Source organism: Phalacrocorax carbo, chromosome 2 (assembly GCF_963921805.1).
Source record: "Phalacrocorax carbo chromosome 2, bPhaCar2.1, whole genome shotgun sequence".
In the NCBI taxonomy this organism is placed as follows: domain Eukaryota; kingdom Metazoa; phylum Chordata; class Aves; order Suliformes; family Phalacrocoracidae; genus Phalacrocorax; species Phalacrocorax carbo.
The window spans coordinates 149,340,089-149,358,994 of record NC_087514.1 but is presented as its reverse complement, the minus strand read 5'-3'; the positions used below and the strand labels follow the sequence as shown (position 1 = coordinate 149,358,994).

The window sequence follows — 18,906 nt, the reverse complement described above, 5'->3', positions numbered from 1 at the left end:
CTGCCAGCCTCTGAGCTGACTGCACCTTCCTTTTAGTACTGACTGCTGTAAGAGCAAAAGATTCTTATTTGTTGCTGTTTTGTTGTCGTAAAACTATAGAATCATAGGAGTAAAAGGGACCTCAAGAAACAACTTAGTCCACTACATTTGCACTATGTAGAGATCTGGTACTTTCAGCAGGTCTTTGGCAGATACTTGTTTAACCTGCTCCTAAAAATCTCCCGAGGGAGACTCCAATCTAACTAGCCTGCTTCTGCTTCTGTGTTTCACTAGCCCAATAGTTACAGCATTTTTCCTTTTATCCAACCTGAATAATTTTTGCTTCCAATAAAACAGCTTTATTTTTGTCCTTCCCTCCAGTAGTCTTTGATAATAAATTATCATTATTCTCTATTTAACATAATCTCTGTAAGACTACTGTCATGATATGTCATTTTTGTCTTTTTTAGGCAGTACAAATTTAGTTGCGGTAACCTTTTGAAATCATCCATGTTTTCTAAATTTAGACTGCCTGCAATTTGCCACTGATGTTTGCAACATGTTTTGCCCCAAACTGCATACAGAATTCCTTTGGAAATCTTGTCTTAGCTGGGAAAAGCTGAACAGAACAGAACTATCTCCACCTTGCAAAGAAACCCTTTCTGCAATCCCATTGCCTAGTCAGGTATGTCCCATTTCTTCTTCCTACAGGCAGCAGTACTTTGCATGTGTCTACTGGGTTTTTTTCCTATGAGACAAAAAAGTCCCTCTGGTATTCACAGCTGTGAATCTGATGCTATTCCCCAATGTGCCTGTAATTAAACTAGCTGTCCACTTCCAAATTTTTATGTGGACTTTATTTCATCACCCAAGTTATTAATGAACAGAAACAGACCAAAAGCCCACTTCAGATTCTTCCAGCCCAAAAGTGAACTACTGAGTCCAGTTTTATGAAAAAGAGGTTATCTGCTTTATTGTTTATGTGGTTTCTGTATTTCCACATTTTCCTCAGAAGAATGTCACATGGGACCATATAAAATCCTTACAAAAGACACATCTTATCTATTGCTTTCCCCTTGCTAAACCAGTTATCCTGTTAAGAGATTTTATTAATATGATTTGTTCTGGCCCAATCCAAGTCAACCACTTATCACATTCTGTGATTCTGTGATTACTGGGTTCTGGTCATTTCTACAGTGGTTTCTATTAATTTGTTCTGGAATCATTGTGGGTATCAAAGTTAAACAGACTGGTCTCTTTCTCCTTAGGTCATTATTTTTCCTCACTTTGTAAAGACATATATTAAACATTCTTGTATCTCATTTCTCTCTTGTCTTAGTAACATAATCTTGTCTTTACCACTCTTCACATTAGCCACTCTGAGCTTATCCTTAAATGCCTGTACCTCAGCCATGCATTTTTGTTTCTCCTATTTGAAGGCATTCTGAAATATTAAAAGAAACAAATCCTGATGCATTCTTACTTGTCTCTTGCTGTGCTTTTCTCTTTTCTCTGCATCAACTAATTTGCTATTGCGTGTTTAATGTCTTTCAATTACTGCCAGCTATCCTGCTTTCCTTCATTTTTATACTATTTTTTGTAAGCACAGGTACCTACCAATTCCCCAAGCTGAGTGAAGCATACTCTCCGAAAGCCCATTATCCTGACCCTGCTGCTCCACCTTCCTTCCTTTCCTCAGGAAAGTGAACACAATTCTTTTGGCACCTTTTTCACTCAAATTTCCTTCCTTCTTCAACTTTTCAAAAGACCTTCTCTATGAAAACAGAATCAATCTGATACAGCCATTTCCAGAGTCACTTTCTTTGCCTTCTGTCTCCAAGACAGAACTGTCTCACACAGTCCTGTCTCACAGTCCTGGCTGTCACACAGGGTCAGCTGTGACCAGATTAACTCCTATTCTCTGCCATGGTGTTCAAAAAACATGTAGACGTGGCACTTCAGGGCATGGTTTAGGAGGCATGGTGGTGTTGGGCTGACGGTTGGACTTGATGATCCTAGAGGTCTTTTCAAACCTTAATGATTCTATGGCATGTCTTCACAACTATTACTGCCAAAGAGTACTTTCCACTGACAGCACCTAACACCAAACACAAGTACTTGAAGGTCCTTGTGAAGACTTATAGGGAACTAGATCAGTTTCTTCAGCAGACCAAGTGGTTCAATACGCCACTCCTGTCTGTGCAGCATAGTTTTGGTTTCACCTCAAATGGAAGATGTGCACTGTGGCTCCTGTTTTTCCTAACAACATGCCCTGGTTTTGGCTGGGATAGAGTTAATTTTCTTCATTGTAGCTAGTATGGGACTATGTTTTAGATTTGTGCTGAAAACAGTGTTGATAACAGAGGTGTTTTAGTTGTTGCTAAGTAGTGCTTATACTAGTCAAGGACTTTTTCAGCTTCCCATGCTCTTCCAGGTGCACAAGATGTTGGGAGAGGACACTGCAGGGACAGCTGACCCCAACTGACCAAATGGATATTCCACACCCTATGACATCACATTCAGCATATAAAGCTGGGGGAAGAAGGAGGAAGCGGGGGACGGGACATTCGGAGTGATGGTGTTTGTCTTCCCAAGTAACCATTACGCATGATGGAGCCCTGCTTTCCTGGGGATAGCTGAACTCCTGCCTGCCCATGGGAAGGAGTGAACTATTTCCTTGTTTTGTTTTGCTTGTACACACAGCGTTTGCTTTACCTATTAAACTGTCTTTATTCCAGCCACGCGTTTTCTCACTTTTATTATTCCTATTCTCTCCTCCATCCCACCAGGGGGAAGTAAGCGAGCGGTTGTGTGGTGTTTAGCTGCTGGTTAGGGTTAAACCCCGACACAACAGTACAAGATAACCCATAGCCAAAAGAAACTATAGCAATGATCTATGCTTTTAGGTAAAGTTGATTGCTTTCAATTTAGCATGAATGAAATGTATTACTGAAACAGACACCTTTTCTGAGTTGTTCAGCTTCAGTGATCACAAACCATGTGGTATTTATAATTTTGCTCTCTTATATCATCTAGCGCCACCACGGCTGTGTTAGTCACAGCCTCACGGGTGTTTGTTTGTTGCTTCTGATTTCTTCACTTTCAGTTTGGCTTTTAACTTCTTATTTTGTCACGCACATGCACTGACAAGCCAGCCAGCCAGAGGAAAAGTTTGCCTATTCCATCTCATACAATGCTGGCCTTCACAGCCTCTTATCTTTCTCAGTCAGGACAGAGATATCTCTGCCTCACACTGTGGCCAAAATGGAAAAGCCGCATCTATGCCAATATCATATTTTTCTAAATTTCTTCTTTCAAACTCAGCATAACTGAATGAAGCCACCAGGCTTTACATACACAAGAAGAGAAATAATTAATCCCCTCAGAGGATGATTTTTTCTGTCCTAAAATATTTATAATATTGTTTTGTCTCTAACAGAATGAAAAAAGAGCAAGTAGGTGACAGTGCTGTACAAACAGCTTACTGTGCACAGCCCAGCTGAATTCCCCTGCTAGCTCTTCTGGGTGCAAACTTCATATTGCACCATCCCATAATTCACTCTCTTTATGTTGTAATACATAAAGAAGTTTCTAATGAAGAAATTAATGTATCACCTATCCACATCTCCTCCCCAAAAGAGTATACAGCTGAAGCGGTATCAAATTATGGTTTGCAATAGTGCCGTGTAAAGCAACTGAGATCTAAGTCACTGGATAACATATTTATAACAGAAATTCTGAAGGAGCTTAAACTATAGCTTCACAGCCTGGCAATAGCATAACAGAGCTGCAATTTTTTACAAATCAAATATATGGAAGGATTGTTTCACAAAACCAGCGCTAACCTAACTGCAAAACTGAAAGGCACTGGTCAGTAAAGAGCCCAGGACTTTCTGAGCAAATGCAAGAGGCAGCTTACTAAGACATAACATTTTGATACAAAAAAAATTAGCGCAATTCATCTTTTCATTATACACAAGGAGCAGTGGTAAACGTAACATTTAGAGGGCAAAACCATTCACTTGGCTAGGAAGGAAAAGCAGGGCCTAAGTTTGGGATCAATAATGTCAACAGAAATATTCCTGCTAACTGCTGCAAACTTCGCTGAGGCTCTAGAAAATACACAGAATCTTGTAAGCAAATAGGGGAGCCTGTGGTAACAGCGAGCACATCACAGTTTTTATTGCCTGCTCAGAACCACCTTGCTTTTATTCACTCTTCACCAAACAAGAAATGTTTCAAAGCACCTTCTTCTTTTGTAGCATCATTTTATATATGATTCGCGGTTGAGACAGTAGTTCCAAGTACTACCATGTCCACATGACATATAGTTCATTTTATGTCTGTGTTCTTACATGAAGACAATAATTTAGTGTAATTCACTGTAATTTAAATTACTGCAATAGAAATCTTCCCTATTGAGTTTGAAAGCATGGCTGGGGAAGCACAGGTCCAAACAACGGGGCTTGTCTAAAGGCTCCTTTTACAAAAGGAGCGAAGCTGAAACGTACTCAGCCAAAAGGCAATTCCTCTCCTCGCAGGAGTGTGCAGGACAGGTCAGCTTAACTGTTCTAAATATTGCCTGCCTGTCACTGGTGACTACAAAAGGTGCTACAGCGACTCTGTAACAGTCATGGGACCCTAATGCAGCACGAACATCCTGAAGGACATTCCAAGACATTCTTAAAGAGAATTTTGTATGAGCCAAGAGGATGCTAAACTCAAAAGACTTTTTTCCCCCTTTTTTCTTCTTCAAACAAACTACTGAAATTATTAACTCAGAGAGACTAGATCAGACAAAATTGAAATTAAAGCTCTCTGTAAACCAGCCTCTCCCTGCTCACTGTGTCTGTGCAAGGCAGCTCTTTGCTTCCAGGGTTTGGTTTCAGCAAAGTCAGCAGCTTTCTGAACTGCAACAAACGCTGACATGCTTTCTGGAGTGCAGGAGACTTACTTGTCACCACTGACACCTGGCTGTCTGCTTTCTGCATGTTCTGGCTCCTTGTTCCTTGCTATAGTACTCTTCTCCCATAGTCTGCAGCCTCCAGCCCTCTTCTGCCCAGCAAAGAACAGGGACAGGAGACCTCCCTCCCTGCAGATAAGTCCATTTGCTCCAGTCACTCCCTTTGTAAAGGGACCCAACATGTAAGCTGAGAACAAACACAGCAAAATTATACTGTCTATCACACTTGAATTTAAGCGTTTAACCCTCATGTGTCTGAAGCAAAAGATGACAAGCCTTAGCCCAAGCATTCTTATGAAGACTAATGCCATCTCCCACTAAAGCTAAAGGAGGTTTGGTAATTTGGGATTTAACCAAAACCTACATTTGGGGTTTGGTTTTGGTGTTTTTTTTTAAATTTTAAATAACCACACAACTTTGGTAAAGATGTGATAAAAAATAAAATGTACAGAAAGCAAAGTGATGTTAAATATTAGAAGTGAGAGGCATAGTATGCTATTTAATTACATAGTGGAATGGTAAAACTTACGTGGAGGGCGGGCTCCGGGCTTTTGCTTTACTCTGCAGTGGCAAAAATTGTTAGAAGTTACTCAGAACCAGCCTTCTGTATGTGCAGTATTCTCCAGCAAGGTGGGCCTTAACATATGCTCACCAGTTATTTAAAAGATGCAGACTGTGCAAACCACAATGTAATATGAAATACTCATTATGTAGAGAAATTACGAGTATTTACTAAACCTTAGAAGCATCAAAGATAGTTGCAGCCACACATCTTTGATCTTGAGAAAATAGGATATAATTCAAGAGTGAAAAATTGATATAATTGGGAAGCAAAGAGGGACACATGAGAAATGGAGAAATCAAGGCTGATTCAGATGTAATAGATCAAAATATTCAGTGTTGGTCTGAATGGAGCAATTATAACCAAGGACATTACTGAAAAATGACCCATGTTGAGAAATGAGAAAAGCAATTTTCAATTGTTTAATTTTTATTCTATATATGTCTTTTGGAAATACCTGATAATATTTAGATGAACGACAACACCCACCCCCCATAAAACCCAAACAGACTAGTTATTTTCCGCTGTGCTAATTTCCTGAAAAATTGTTTCACACTAAATCTCCCATATCAGAAAAGGTGCATATCTGCTTTCTTATTATAACTCTTATTGCATATTCCATTATACAGAACAACTTCCACCCGAAGCTTTCTTTGAACTCCACATACTTACTTTTATTCCCTTAGATGGAAATATATCTACATATAGTAACTGCTGTATCTAACAAAAGCATAATGTAAACATGCCAAAGGAAAATCCTAAATAAATTATTCATTTGTACATACCACAAGGTCCTCAATTTCATGTAAAAGAGAAGTAACCGATATAGTGATGTCTCTAGTTTATCTCAGGTAGGCTCATTTCTTTGAAAGCCAAAAGGAGACCGTTGGGTCCTGCTTCTAGGTGTTCCCACAGATTCCTGTGGGACTCGCTCCAGCCAGTGCCTGTTACTCAGAGAGGCCTCGCAGGAAAATGCATGTCACTGAATTCAGATTTTTCCACTCTTGTCCAAACTATCACAGCAATAAGAACAACTCCAGTTTCCATGCTTCCTACCCATTCCTTACAACTGTATTATTTAATATAAAATCCTCATTCGAATGGTGTTCAACAACTGAAGTCCCAACAGCTTCAATGACATCAAAATGCCTGTTAAACTTTAGATACATTAGTCTAAGTCACTCCCACCGTGCAACATCCCAAAAGGAGATCGCATGATCAGTATCTCCCCAGGCTCTGAGCCTTCCTGCAGGCTCTGAGGCTGCAGACTTTTCCAGCCAAATGCCTTTCCACATCAAGAACGAGCATTAGCTGCCTTGCAACACTGACAGCAGCTCCTCTCTCCCCCTTCCACGCACTGAAAGGTGCCATGAAGAGTGACGACGCCATTAGCTGAGAAAGGAAAGAGATCAAGCTAATGGAGAGAAAAATGCTTTACTGCTGACCATCAGGACTCTTACATAGCACTAGAAAGCTCAGCAAGAGACAAGGATAGAACTACTTGCCTCAGTCTGAGCTTTTCTTTTCCATGCCCAGCCTGCTTTGGCACAAACAGCACTCTGAAGCAGTCGTGCCTGTGCCTGGATACAGAAAAGGAGCGGTGTCTTGTGAAGAGTCTCGCTTGTCTTGTAAGGCAAGAACCTTACCTGTCCCCTGCCCCATGCATGTTACAGGACTCTTTGCCCTTTTAGACTGGGATATGAGACTGAGGGAAAGGCATTGCATCCCTGGTCAAGGAAGATTATCTAGATAAACAGATTTTAAAAAATATCGGTCTGTTTACCTAGCACACAGAACTTATCAGTCCCCCTACAGAGCACATAAAATAAAAATTAATGAGTCAGAAGTAAATATATTGTCACCTACTACAAAATTTGAGACGAATGTAGAAGTTGAAGAATCTCTCTTGGTTGTTTGTGGGGTTTTTGGGGGAGGTGTTTGCTGTTTGGGTTTTTTTTTGTTTTTTACAGTTTCTTGTCTCCCATCAACGAGTCTCCCAGCTCTCAGACAGCTGAAGCCTCACCCATGTTAAGTGACACAACAACAGCAGAAACATTTGGATGATAGATCTCTGCCTTTCTTTTTGTGTACGGAGGTAGGAAAGTGATCTGAATTTCATAACATATTGTTATGGTTGTCCTGATCCTAGAAGTTCATATTATGCTTCTGGCTATTTTAGCCTCAATTTTTTAAAAATACGAATACCTAGATCTGACTTTGGACAGTGGTTGCTCCTCTTTTTTAGCAAACCACACTGTACCCTCAAATTACACTGTCAGTATCTCTACTCCCCAGCTGAAAAGAAATCTCCCTTCCCCAGTGCAACTGGACCTGCTGAGACTGATACTTCTTTAGATGCATAACCATACTTCACAGATAGTACATTATATAACAGAGCAGAGTTTTTCTTATTATTAAAAAAAAGAGACACACTTCAGTTAATTACACCATGTATTAGAATTACACGCGATGTCGAAAAAGTAACATGATCAGAAACTCTTCCGTGTGTAGTAGGTGAGTGAAGGATCTGACACTATTAGCCACACAAGATTTGGGCATTAATTATACTTATTTTTCTCTATCTGACACATATGTAAATTGTGCTGTCACTGTTCATTTATGAATCTGTGAGGGAATTTTATACATATTTCATGAATTCTAGGGCTGTCTCTGTGACCACATTTAGCATTTGCAAACAACTGGAAGCATCTGATTTGCTAAACTTCTCTCTCTAAACACCAGATACAAGAGTGCAGTAGCACAGCAGGCTCACTCCAAGCCAGATGTAGCAGTGCAGATGTACTGTTCAGCAACACCTTCTTCTCTTGGCCTTGGTGGGTTTTTATCCCTAACTGGCCACCTCTAACCACACCACTCTTCCCTTGAACCCTCACACTGGCTGCCCCTTCTCAATCACATCAGATATGAGCTTGTTGCTTTCACTGTCAGGACCCGTAGCAGTCCTAATACCCTTCCTTAGGCAGCAACAGATCTACTTCTGTCCTTAATACAACAATCATGGTTGCTGGAGAGCATGAAGGAAATGGGACTGCAAAAATTGGACAGACTCTTCCTAAATAGCCTCTTCTAGTGCTACCACAGAAGACAGAGTGCTGTGCTACATGGACCACTGGTCTAACTCAGCAGGGCATTGCAAATGTTCATGCACACACTAGGAGAACCTAAACACTTAAAAAGAATGCTTTGACAGTCTTCTTGACATTCAGCAGAGGGATTTTTTTCTATAACTTCCTGGCAATTCCCTCCACCTCTCCAGAAATGGCATACACCTCTCCAAAAATTGAGAGGTTTCTACAAAATGCTTCAATATTACAAAAGTGTATTTTTAGGTCAGAAATCACTCCATCCAAACTTTCTTCCCCTACCAAGTTAAGTTTTAATTCATTAAAACAACTTTTTTTTTTTACTATAAAAATAATGGATGTTCCATTTCCTAAGCATAAAAATATATTGAGAATGATAAAATATACTAGCTTACTTATGTGACTCACAAACCCAAATCCATCTCAAATATGGAATACATAACTATGTGTCTTTTGAAAATGGACTGAGATGCTTCTTAAAATTCTACCTGACCTGTGTAGGAAATGAACTATAGAAATATGTTGTATTATGATTCTTGTCCTCTGGCTTACAGTAGCAAGTAAAAGCTGTGTAAGACCTACCATTTACCTTGCTGTGGTATTTTCAGCCTTCACTTAGTCTTGACTAGGTTGTTCTTTGCATCAGATCTCCATACGCCCTTGACCTGCTCACCTGCACAGCCTGATATAATTTACCTCTCTGCTCTGTCTTCCATCTGATTTCCAACTCTGTTGGATCTATTCCCTTCTGAACTAACATCCAGAGCAGAAAGCAATGGGCTATAGCACACTCTGCCTTAGCTGTGTCATCACTTTGATGCGTGCTGACATGAAACTGCTAAGATGATTCATCCCAAGTATAATACTCAAGTGGTTTCTTTCAGACTCTGTAGGCCAATTTCCTCTGCCTCCACCTCTGGACACATGTGACAAAGCTTAATACACCTGGCAAGAATCCTCCCTCCAACAATATTATTATAAATGTGATTAGAACAGCATCCACACAGGGGCAGATGTTCGGCCTATCTGAGTGCAGGCTACGGAGAAAAGGGCATTTCTGAACTGAGAGTCAAGAGTACTGTTATTCCGTACAGATGTATTCCTGTTTCACATTCATTCCCATAGGTAGTTTCCTTAAAAATGCTGAACTAGAAAGTTAGGTTACTTTATTACAAAAAAAAAAACTATGCTAGTGATGCTAAAAGCACTCATATCATTAGTTTTCTTCTAGTTTTTAATTATTTGTTAAAATTCATATTCTACACAAATCTCAGATTTAGTCCGCATGTGTTAAGATGAACAAAATGTAGTAACGTGGGGCACTAAAGCAAGCTTCTTGGGGCACTAAAGCAAGCTTCTGACCAACAGAACCTGGTCCTGATGGGGGATTTCAACTACCCAGACATCTCCTGGCAGAACAATAAAGCAGCTCACGTCATCCACCAGGTTCCTGGAATGTATAGAGGACTGTTTCCTGATACAAATGTTAGATGTGCCAACCAGGCATGAGGCACTGCTGGACTTGCTATTTGTAATATCTCGGTTAGTGATAGCCTTGGCTGCAGTGACCACAATATTGTTGAGTTCGGGATCCTGCTGAGTGTACTGAAGGTCACCTCTATGACAAGGGTTCTGGATTTTAGAAGAGCAAACTTCAGTTCACTCAGGGCTCAGTTGGGAGGGATTCGATGGGAAGCTTCCATGGAAGACAAAGGAGCTAGTGAGTGCTGGGAATTCTTCAAGAACTCTCTATTAGAAGCACAAAGCCAATTTATTCCCTACAAAGGAAAGGGCAGTAAGTGGAACAAGAGGCCCCCATGGCTCAACCATGACCTACTGGGTCTACTCAAATCCAAAAGGGAAGCATACCAGAGATGGAGAAGCGGAGGATTATCCATCAAGAGCTACAAGGGCATAGCCAGAGAGTGCAGAGATGCAGTTAGAAAAGCAAAAGCCCAACTCGAAACTGGCTGTAGACATGAAAAGTAACAAGAAAAGTTTCTTCGGACATGTCAACCATAAGCAGAAAAAGAAGGAAAACATAGGCCCACTGTTAAACGGAAAAGGAGAGTCAATCACCAATGATGCTGAAAAGGCAGAGGTCCTCATCACCTTCTTCATCTCTGTCTTTACCAGCACTGTAGGGTCCCAGGCTTTGGGAACAAAATTGCCGATTGATCCAAACACCGACCCACCATCAGTGAAGGAAGAGTTAGTACATAAATTACTACAGGAGCTTGACCCCTACAAATCAATGGGCCCTGACACCATCCACCCGAGGGTGTTGAGAGAGCTGGCTGACATCACTGCAAGGCCACTCTCCATAATCTTCGAGAAGTCCTGGAGAACAGGGGATGTCCCAGAGGACTGGAGGAAGGCAAATGTTACCCCCATCTACAAGAAGGGCTTGAGGGAGGATCAGGGTGACTATAGGCCCATCAGCCTTACTTCAATCCCTGGGAAAGTTACGGAACGAATCCTCCTGGGGGCCATCACAAGTCAAATGAAGCACGTGATTGAGAAAAGCCAACACGGCTTCACTAAAGGCAGATCGTGCTTGACAAACCTGGTGGCCTTCTATGACAAAGTGACTTGCCTGGTTGACATGGGGCGGGCGGTGGACATTGTATATCTAGACTTCTCCAAGGATTCGGTCCCCCACAGTCTCCTCCTGGAAAATTAATGGGTTATGGCCTAGAGAAGTGGTCTGTGCAGTGGGTGGGGAACTGGCTGACAGGCCACACCCAAAGGGTGGTGATAAATAGCTCCTTTTCCAAGTGACAACCTGTCACAAGTAGAATCCCCCAGGGATCCATATTGGGCCCAATGTTATTCAACATCTTTATAAGTGATCTGGATAACGGCATCAAGTGTAGCCTGATGAAGTTAGCTGATGGCAGCAACCTGAGTGGGGAAGTAGACACTCCAAAAGGGAGAGCTGCTCTGCAGGGAGATCTGGATAGGCTGGAGGAGTGGGCCAGCAAGAACCTTATGAAGTTCAACAAGGACAAGTGTAAGGTCCTGCACCTGGGAAAAGTGTAATCCAGGAGTGCAGCACAGACTGGGATCCACCTGGCTGGAGAGCAGCTCTGTGGAAAGGGACCTGGGGGTCCTGGTGGACAGAAAGCTCAACATGAGCCAACAGTGTGCTGCTGCAGTCAAGAAGGCCAACAGGATGCTGGGCTGCATCAAAAAGGGCATCGCCAGCAGAGATAGAGAAGTCATTATCCTGCTCTACTCAGCGCTTGTCAGGCCACACCTGGAGTACTGTGTACAGTTCTGGTCCCCTCTATACAAAAAGGATGTGGACAGGCCGGAAGGAGTCCAGAGAAGGGCCACCAAGATGATCAGAGGACTGGGAAGCTGCCATACAAGGACAGGCTGGGAGAACTGGGTTTGTTCAGCCTTGAGAAAAGGAGGCTTAGAGGGGATCTCATCACCGTGTACCAGTACTTAAGGGGTAGCTACAAAGAAGATGGAGACTCCCTTTTTACATGGAATCACATGGAGAGGACAAGGGGGAATGGACACAAGTTGCTCTTCGGGAGAATTCCAATTGGACATGAGAGGAAAATTTTTCACAGTGAGACAGTCAACCATTGGAATAATCTCCTCAGGGAAGTGGTTGACTTGGCCACATTGGACACCTTCAAGAGTCGTCTGGACAGGGTGCTGGGCCATCTTGTCTAGACTGCGCTCTTCCTAGAAAGGTTGGACTAGATGATCCCTGAGGTCCCTTCCAACCGGTGATTCTGTGAAAACGTTACACCTCTCCTACGAATACTGTGCTAGAGTGTCAAATGTAGAAGTGTATTACACAAAAAGCTTGTTTATTTTTCCAAGTAATCAGTATGCACATTAACTGATTAGATCTACGCTGAAAGGTTAAATCAAAGTATGAGATTGGCTACATCTCTCTTGATACTTCATTATATCAAAAAAAGTATTTGTTTATTTTAGCAGAAAAAATTAACAATAGCTCCTACTCTCAGAAGCATACTTCCAGCTCACAGCACTGCACCTTCAAAATGCTTTACAAGATCAGTTAGGTAATCTGCACATTAGCACAGAGCCAGAAAAATACAACAAAGAAAATGAAATCCAAGTGTTCAGTAGAAAATGAGGAATTTGAAATTGGAAAAAAGATTTTCTATGAAGTAACATGCTATTAGGCAATTATTAAGAGATTCGGAAAAAATGTCATGTTTATCCAGGATTATTCTGTAACAGATCATTTCCATCATTCTGAAGTGACTGGTTTTGGCTTTGATAGATGCAGAAACTGTCACATGACCCACACCAATAGGTCAGCTCCAAATTCCATTTAGCTGCAGGTAAATATTTCTTGATATTCATCTGGTTTGATGATTTCTAATCAGAGGACAATACCTTCAACCTTGATTGTGAGCATCCTTTGCCTCACTGCTGACATATGCCTTAGAGTGAGCAGCAAATGAAACTGTCATTTTTAGTTAAAAATGGAATGTCCAACTATCTTGTCCAAGAATTTGAGAGTACAGGTTTAACAGGTACCAAATCATGTAAGAATAGATTGTTTTGGAAAACAGAGATGGAAGGTGATGTGGAATATTTTACACCAAAGCTGCAATAATTTCATCATGAACCCATTCAAGGTCTTTTCCAGTATTCAGAATGTGTGAGTCTGGCAATTTTATGACAATCCAAGTATTCAGGACTAAAATCTCTCAAGAACCCTTTACAACATTGTAGGATAGTCTTTTTAGCTTTTGGCCTCAAAACTGTACCTCAGCCACTGACCTTAGTTCAAACCTGATTAGCCTCTTTTCCCCAAAACTCAAACATGATCAAGTGCAATACAAAACAGCTACCAGAAACTATGGGGTATGTCAAAAATCATCACACTATAAATACTAAAAAAGGTGTCAGAATTGAACAGTATAGTTCATACAACCAATGCTGAAGAATGAATTAGGAGAAAAGAAACCTGGCAACAATCTTTCTTTCCAGACTGGCTTGCTGTTGATACATTGCATGGGATATGTCTTAAAAGAGTTGAGGATTTTTCCCTCTAGGAAATAATGATTATAAAACATCTACACATACAGATTCAAACACTCCACAGATTAACTTTGTTGCTAAACTACAGTGATGGCTCTAACGGCAATTACTAAATGCTGAATTTTGCCATCTATCACAACCCATTCCTAGTGGAATCTCAGAAGCTTCTCCTTCAAAATCTCCTGCCCACAGATCCCATCACAGAACACAAAAACAAAGCAGAGCAACAAGCTCCGCTTTCAATGCCCCACTGCTCCTGTAAGCTCTTGCTGGCAGGTGCAGCTTTGCAAGAATCCAGAATACTGCAGTGCACAGTAGTCTGCCTTCAATTCTTTGCTTTTCTTCCTTGACATCATTTTGCATTCAGATACTACAGAAGCTGCTTCAGGTTATGCAGACTGCAGTGGTCTACACTGTTTGTCCTTCCAGTCTTTGGGATGTATCAACAGGCTAGGTGCTGACTGCCAAAGGTCCATCTTCATTTCAGAGGATCTCACAGAATTTGCAGGGATTAGTTGACAGCTTTTTTTGAGAGGAGGAGGTGAAAGATTTCCTTCTTGGTACCGAACTCTGCAAACTTACGTTTCAAGACTGGATTCCCCTCTTCATGGGAAGCAACAGTTCTGAAGTGAAAATGCTCTTTTACGATAAAATAAATTAAAAAAAAAAAAAGAAAAACAGAACCCAAAGCAATGGAAACAGAGGTCTCTGTAAGCTAAAGTAAAGACTAATCACCACCTTTATGAATTTAGACACAACTATATTGTTAAAAAAAAAAAAAACCTCACAAGGAAGCAGAGGGGAGATGACTAAGATATCGTAATTCTTATAAACTGTAGGGCACCTAAATAGCTACTGTGAAAAACAAGCTGTAACTGCCCTGTAAAGCTGTGTACAAGCTGAAAGGAAGGTGATATTTCAACAGTAGATTCTGTTCCATGACAGTTTTCTTTCACAGACACTTTTATTAAAAGGAAAGCTTCACCAAAATTACCATTGGAATTTATTTTTCTACTTATGCATATCTATTGTGTACACACACCAACTGAAATCCATTGCATTCATGGATCTACACGTGCATTGACAGAAAGCATGTAAGACTATTCCACACACCCCACGCTAGTGCTTGCACATTTACAGCTTGGCATGCAAAGAGTAAATATAAAACTTATATTCCGGATGTAGGCTTGTGTATTAAGAAAATAAATCCCTGTGAAATATAAAAGTTAAAATATAAACATTTCACTGTTTCCTCACAGTCTGTTCCATCCTGGCTGTTTGGCATCCATCCTTTACAGGCCAGAAGTTTCACAGATGGAGTTTCAAATGCCCAGCAGACACAACAGAAGCTAGATTTTCCATGATGCTCACTGCACAAAGAGCTGACATCTTCTGATGTCAGTCTAACCTAATAATTTATTATTATATTCAATGCAAACTATTCTTAAAAACAGCTTCCCAATGCAAGTCAGAAGAATTTGGAAAAGCTTTTACAACTTAAGCATTTTAAGAGCTTGTTGGCAGGAGATCTGTATTCATTTTGCTGACAAATCATAAAATACAACCAATTCTTCAATCTCAACCTCATCCAGCACTGATCAAACACACAAGAGCCTTGACTGTTACGAAAGGCACCCTATTCATCTCAGAGACATTCTTCTTCATTTTCCTCTGGGAAGAGGAGGAAGTTTTTGCAGAATAGGTCATAGTGAATCTATAAAACCACTAACGATCACACTCTTTGCTCCTAGATTAGTCAAAACTAAAGACTGAAACACACAAATTAGAGGCCTTACCTTGCTCTGACTCCATTTGAGGAAGTCCTGCTGCTTTCAACAGTATTTGGGCAGTAGTCTGTTTTTACTGGCTTATTTATCTATTTGTGCATTTACTTACACAAAAAAAAATGCAATTCAATTAATTCATTTCTATCATTTCATTTAGAAAAAAAAAAATAATCACAGTGGTTTCTTTAACTGTTTTGTCATATCTTAGTCATATTTAAAGAAATGCTACCGGAGGAAGATTCCCATGACAAGCCTTTCACCAAAGAAAGATTTCAGGCAGCAAATCCTATGAAGTCCTATCAGAATTTATATCCTAATTCTGAAGGCACAGAACTATCAGTATAATATCAAAATAAGAATGCTGAACTCAGAGCAGACCATTAATTCAGAACACTGAAAAGATAGAACAAGAGCATTTATCACTTCACATGCAACCACTCTAAAGAAAAACATCAAACAAATGACTTGCATCTCATTCACTGAGTTTATACTCAAAATAAGAATGTCAACTGGAAAAAACTCTTATTTTTCTGAGTTATTTACCTCAAGAACTAGCCAAAGCTGGTCTCCATTTTTCACATCTTTCTTATAGTACATGCCGTAGAATTTAACTACATTGGGATGATCAGAGAGAGCTTTCAAAATGTTGTACTCAGCTTCAATTTCTTCATCGATATCCTAGTGTCACAAATGAGAAATACCTAGTGGTTAATAAATAAATAATGATAGCCATGTAAAAAACTCAACACATAGCACTGGGGAAGTAGACACTCCAAAAGGGAGAGCCGCTCTGCAGGGAGATCTGGATAGGCTGGAGGAGTGGGCCAGCAAGAACCTTATGAAGTTCAACAAGGACAAGTGTAAGGTCCTGCACCTGGGAAAAGTGTAATCCAGGAGTGCAGCACAGACTGGGATCCACCTGGCCGGAGAGCAGCTCTGTGGAAAGGGACCTGGGGGTCCTGGTGGACAGAAAGCTCAACATGAGCCAACAGTGTGCTGCTGCAGTCAAGAAGGCCAACAGGATGCTGGGCTGCATCAAAAAGGGCATCGCCAGCAGAGATAGAGAAGTCATTATCCTGCTCTACTCAGCGCTTGTCAGGCCACACCTGGAGTACTGTGTACAGTTCTGGTCCCCTCTATACAAAAAGGATGTGGACAGGCCGGAAGGAGTCCAGAGAAGGGCCACCAAGATGATCAGAGGACTGGGAAGCTGCCATACGAGGATAGGCTTAGAGGGGATCTCATCACTGTGTACCAGTACTTAAGGGGTAGCTACAAAGAAGACGGAGACTCCCTTTTTACATGGAGTCACATGGAGAGGACAAGGGGGAATGGACACAAGTTGCTCTTGGGGAGATTCCGATTGGACACCAGAGGAAAATTTTTCACAGTGAGGACAGTCAACCATTGGAATAATCTCCCCAGGGAAGTGGTTGACTCGGCCACATTGGACACCTTCAAGAGTCGTCTGGACAGGGTGCTGGGCCATCTTGTCTAGACTGCGCTCTTCCTAGAAAGGTTGGACTAGATGATCCCTGAGGTCCCTTCCAACCTGGAATTCTGTGATTCTGATTTTCTGGCTATTCAAATGTAGTTTGAAATAATGCAAAGAAAAAAAAAAAAACAAACAGAACAAGAACGTAACATTTGCAGGGCTACAAAGCTTGGTTCTGTTTACTCAATACAAAACAGTCCTCAGGTTTTTTACTTGGTCTTTATCAATTTAAACACAGTGCGTATGACCGAGCAACCCTCAGGAGAATGGGAAAGGAGCATTTCAAGGCAAAGCCAGTGCAACCCGTAAGTGGGTAGGTATGCAGATGACTCGGGAAGTCACATCTTACTTCACTCTCAAGGGTGTCCCCAGCTAGAGGTGGTGCAGCTGGAATTACCTCCCTACCCTCTGTGCACAAACAAGTATGACTGCAGCCACATCTTACTCATTTATCATCCCACTTTCTAGAACCATCTGGGAGTTTTTCTCATTTTCTACTGTGATAGAAATGGGTGACATCTATGATCTCTCTGGTTTCTCCCACAGCTATAAGACTTGCAGCTTTTTGTCAGCCTTTTGTTACAGATCTCAGGTTTCTTACACAGAGAGGGAAATCCATTTGGAGGTGAGAGATGAGGACAAATTTTACCAACACATGCACCAGGAGCTGTGCAAGCCCTTTCAGACCAAACATGGATGCTAGCAATGGTGGGCACTGGATGACTCGGGTAATCCCTTCCACCTATGCACTGGAATTTCTTGTTGAGGGACACTATCAGACTGTGCTTCAGTCATGCTGAGAAAATACTCAGTCCATCCTTGCCACAGGTAAAGACAGAATAGCTGCAGTCATTTTCCTCCACTGTTTAGCTCTCAAAAAAAAAAGTTAACATACTTGTTTTCAGATTCAAAACATTTTAAATACAATTTGCTATTTACACCCACCCCAAAAGAAATAGAAATGAAAAATCAATTCTAGAGGATGAAAAATCAATTCTAGAGGAAGGCTACCTATGAACTCCACTATCCATATGAACGGATTTCATATTAATGAAAAGCACCTACTCAGTGCTGAAAAACTGTCTTACCATGGCAAAAAGATGCTTTGTATTCCAAATGAATGGCACTCCTCATTTTGTTCACCTGTTTCTTACACAGATCTTTCCAATGCTAAATCCAACTCCAGTTCTTTATATTAGGCTTTTGTCTTGAGACCAGCTTGACTGGTCTCAAGGAACTTTGCCTGTCACCAGTATCTTCAGGAATTGGGACATTAAAATTTCATATTTAGATTACAAGAATAAGTCTTTCACAAGGCAGTTTTAGAGACTTTTTAATTGAAGTAGCTGAAAAACAGCAGAAATTTGCCTCTTTCAAAAAAAGGAGGAACTCATTTTAAAGTAATTTTCTCATAAGCACAACACAGAATACAGCCAATAAAAAAGGAGATGCAAGGAAGGAAGAAAGAACCAAGGCACTGAAGGTGGCAGACGAAGGAAAGGGAAAGAGTAGAGGATAAGAAAGGATGAAGAGAGAAAATGCATCTGGCAAAAACAAGAGGACAGATCATAAAGAAAAAAAAAAAAACACAAAAAAACCACCACAAAAAACGCAGAGTCAAAAGCCAAAAAACTGCACACAAAACACACAATAGCCTTGGCTGCCTTGGGGAAATTGGAAGAGAATTAGCCCACTGTCCTACTGTGATTTAATAGAGGTTTCCATGTCCTGAGGGGTACTCAGATTTTATGAGATTTTTACCATTATAAGGAGAAATGAAAAGAGAGAGAATGAAATGAATAGAATATTCATTCTGTGCATACTAAGAGAGAAAAAAATCTTCCTCTGCATTTTATGAAGGAAGAGAACTTGAAATATTTGGTTGAAATAAACATATTTACCTGCATAAGAGTACCTCTTTTAGAAACACTAGAGGAAATATTTTCATGTGAACTTAGACATAAGATAATTTGGCT

The 18,906-nt window shown here is 40.8% G+C and overlaps 1 protein-coding gene across 6 annotated transcripts in view; it reads right to left on the bottom strand.

Moving 5' to 3' along the window:
- The window catches only part of MYO3A (myosin IIIA), a 127,692-nt gene that overhangs the window by 95,265 nt on the left and 13,521 nt on the right, over positions 1 to 18,906 (bottom strand). For all 6 annotated transcript variants that reach the window (XM_064444827.1, XM_064444822.1, XM_064444824.1 and 3 more), the window contains exon 3: positions 15,979 to 16,113. In XM_064444827.1, coding sequence (XP_064300897.1) covers positions 15,979 to 16,113 — 135 coding nt within the window. The remainder of the gene's footprint in view (positions 1 to 15,978; positions 16,114 to 18,906) is intronic.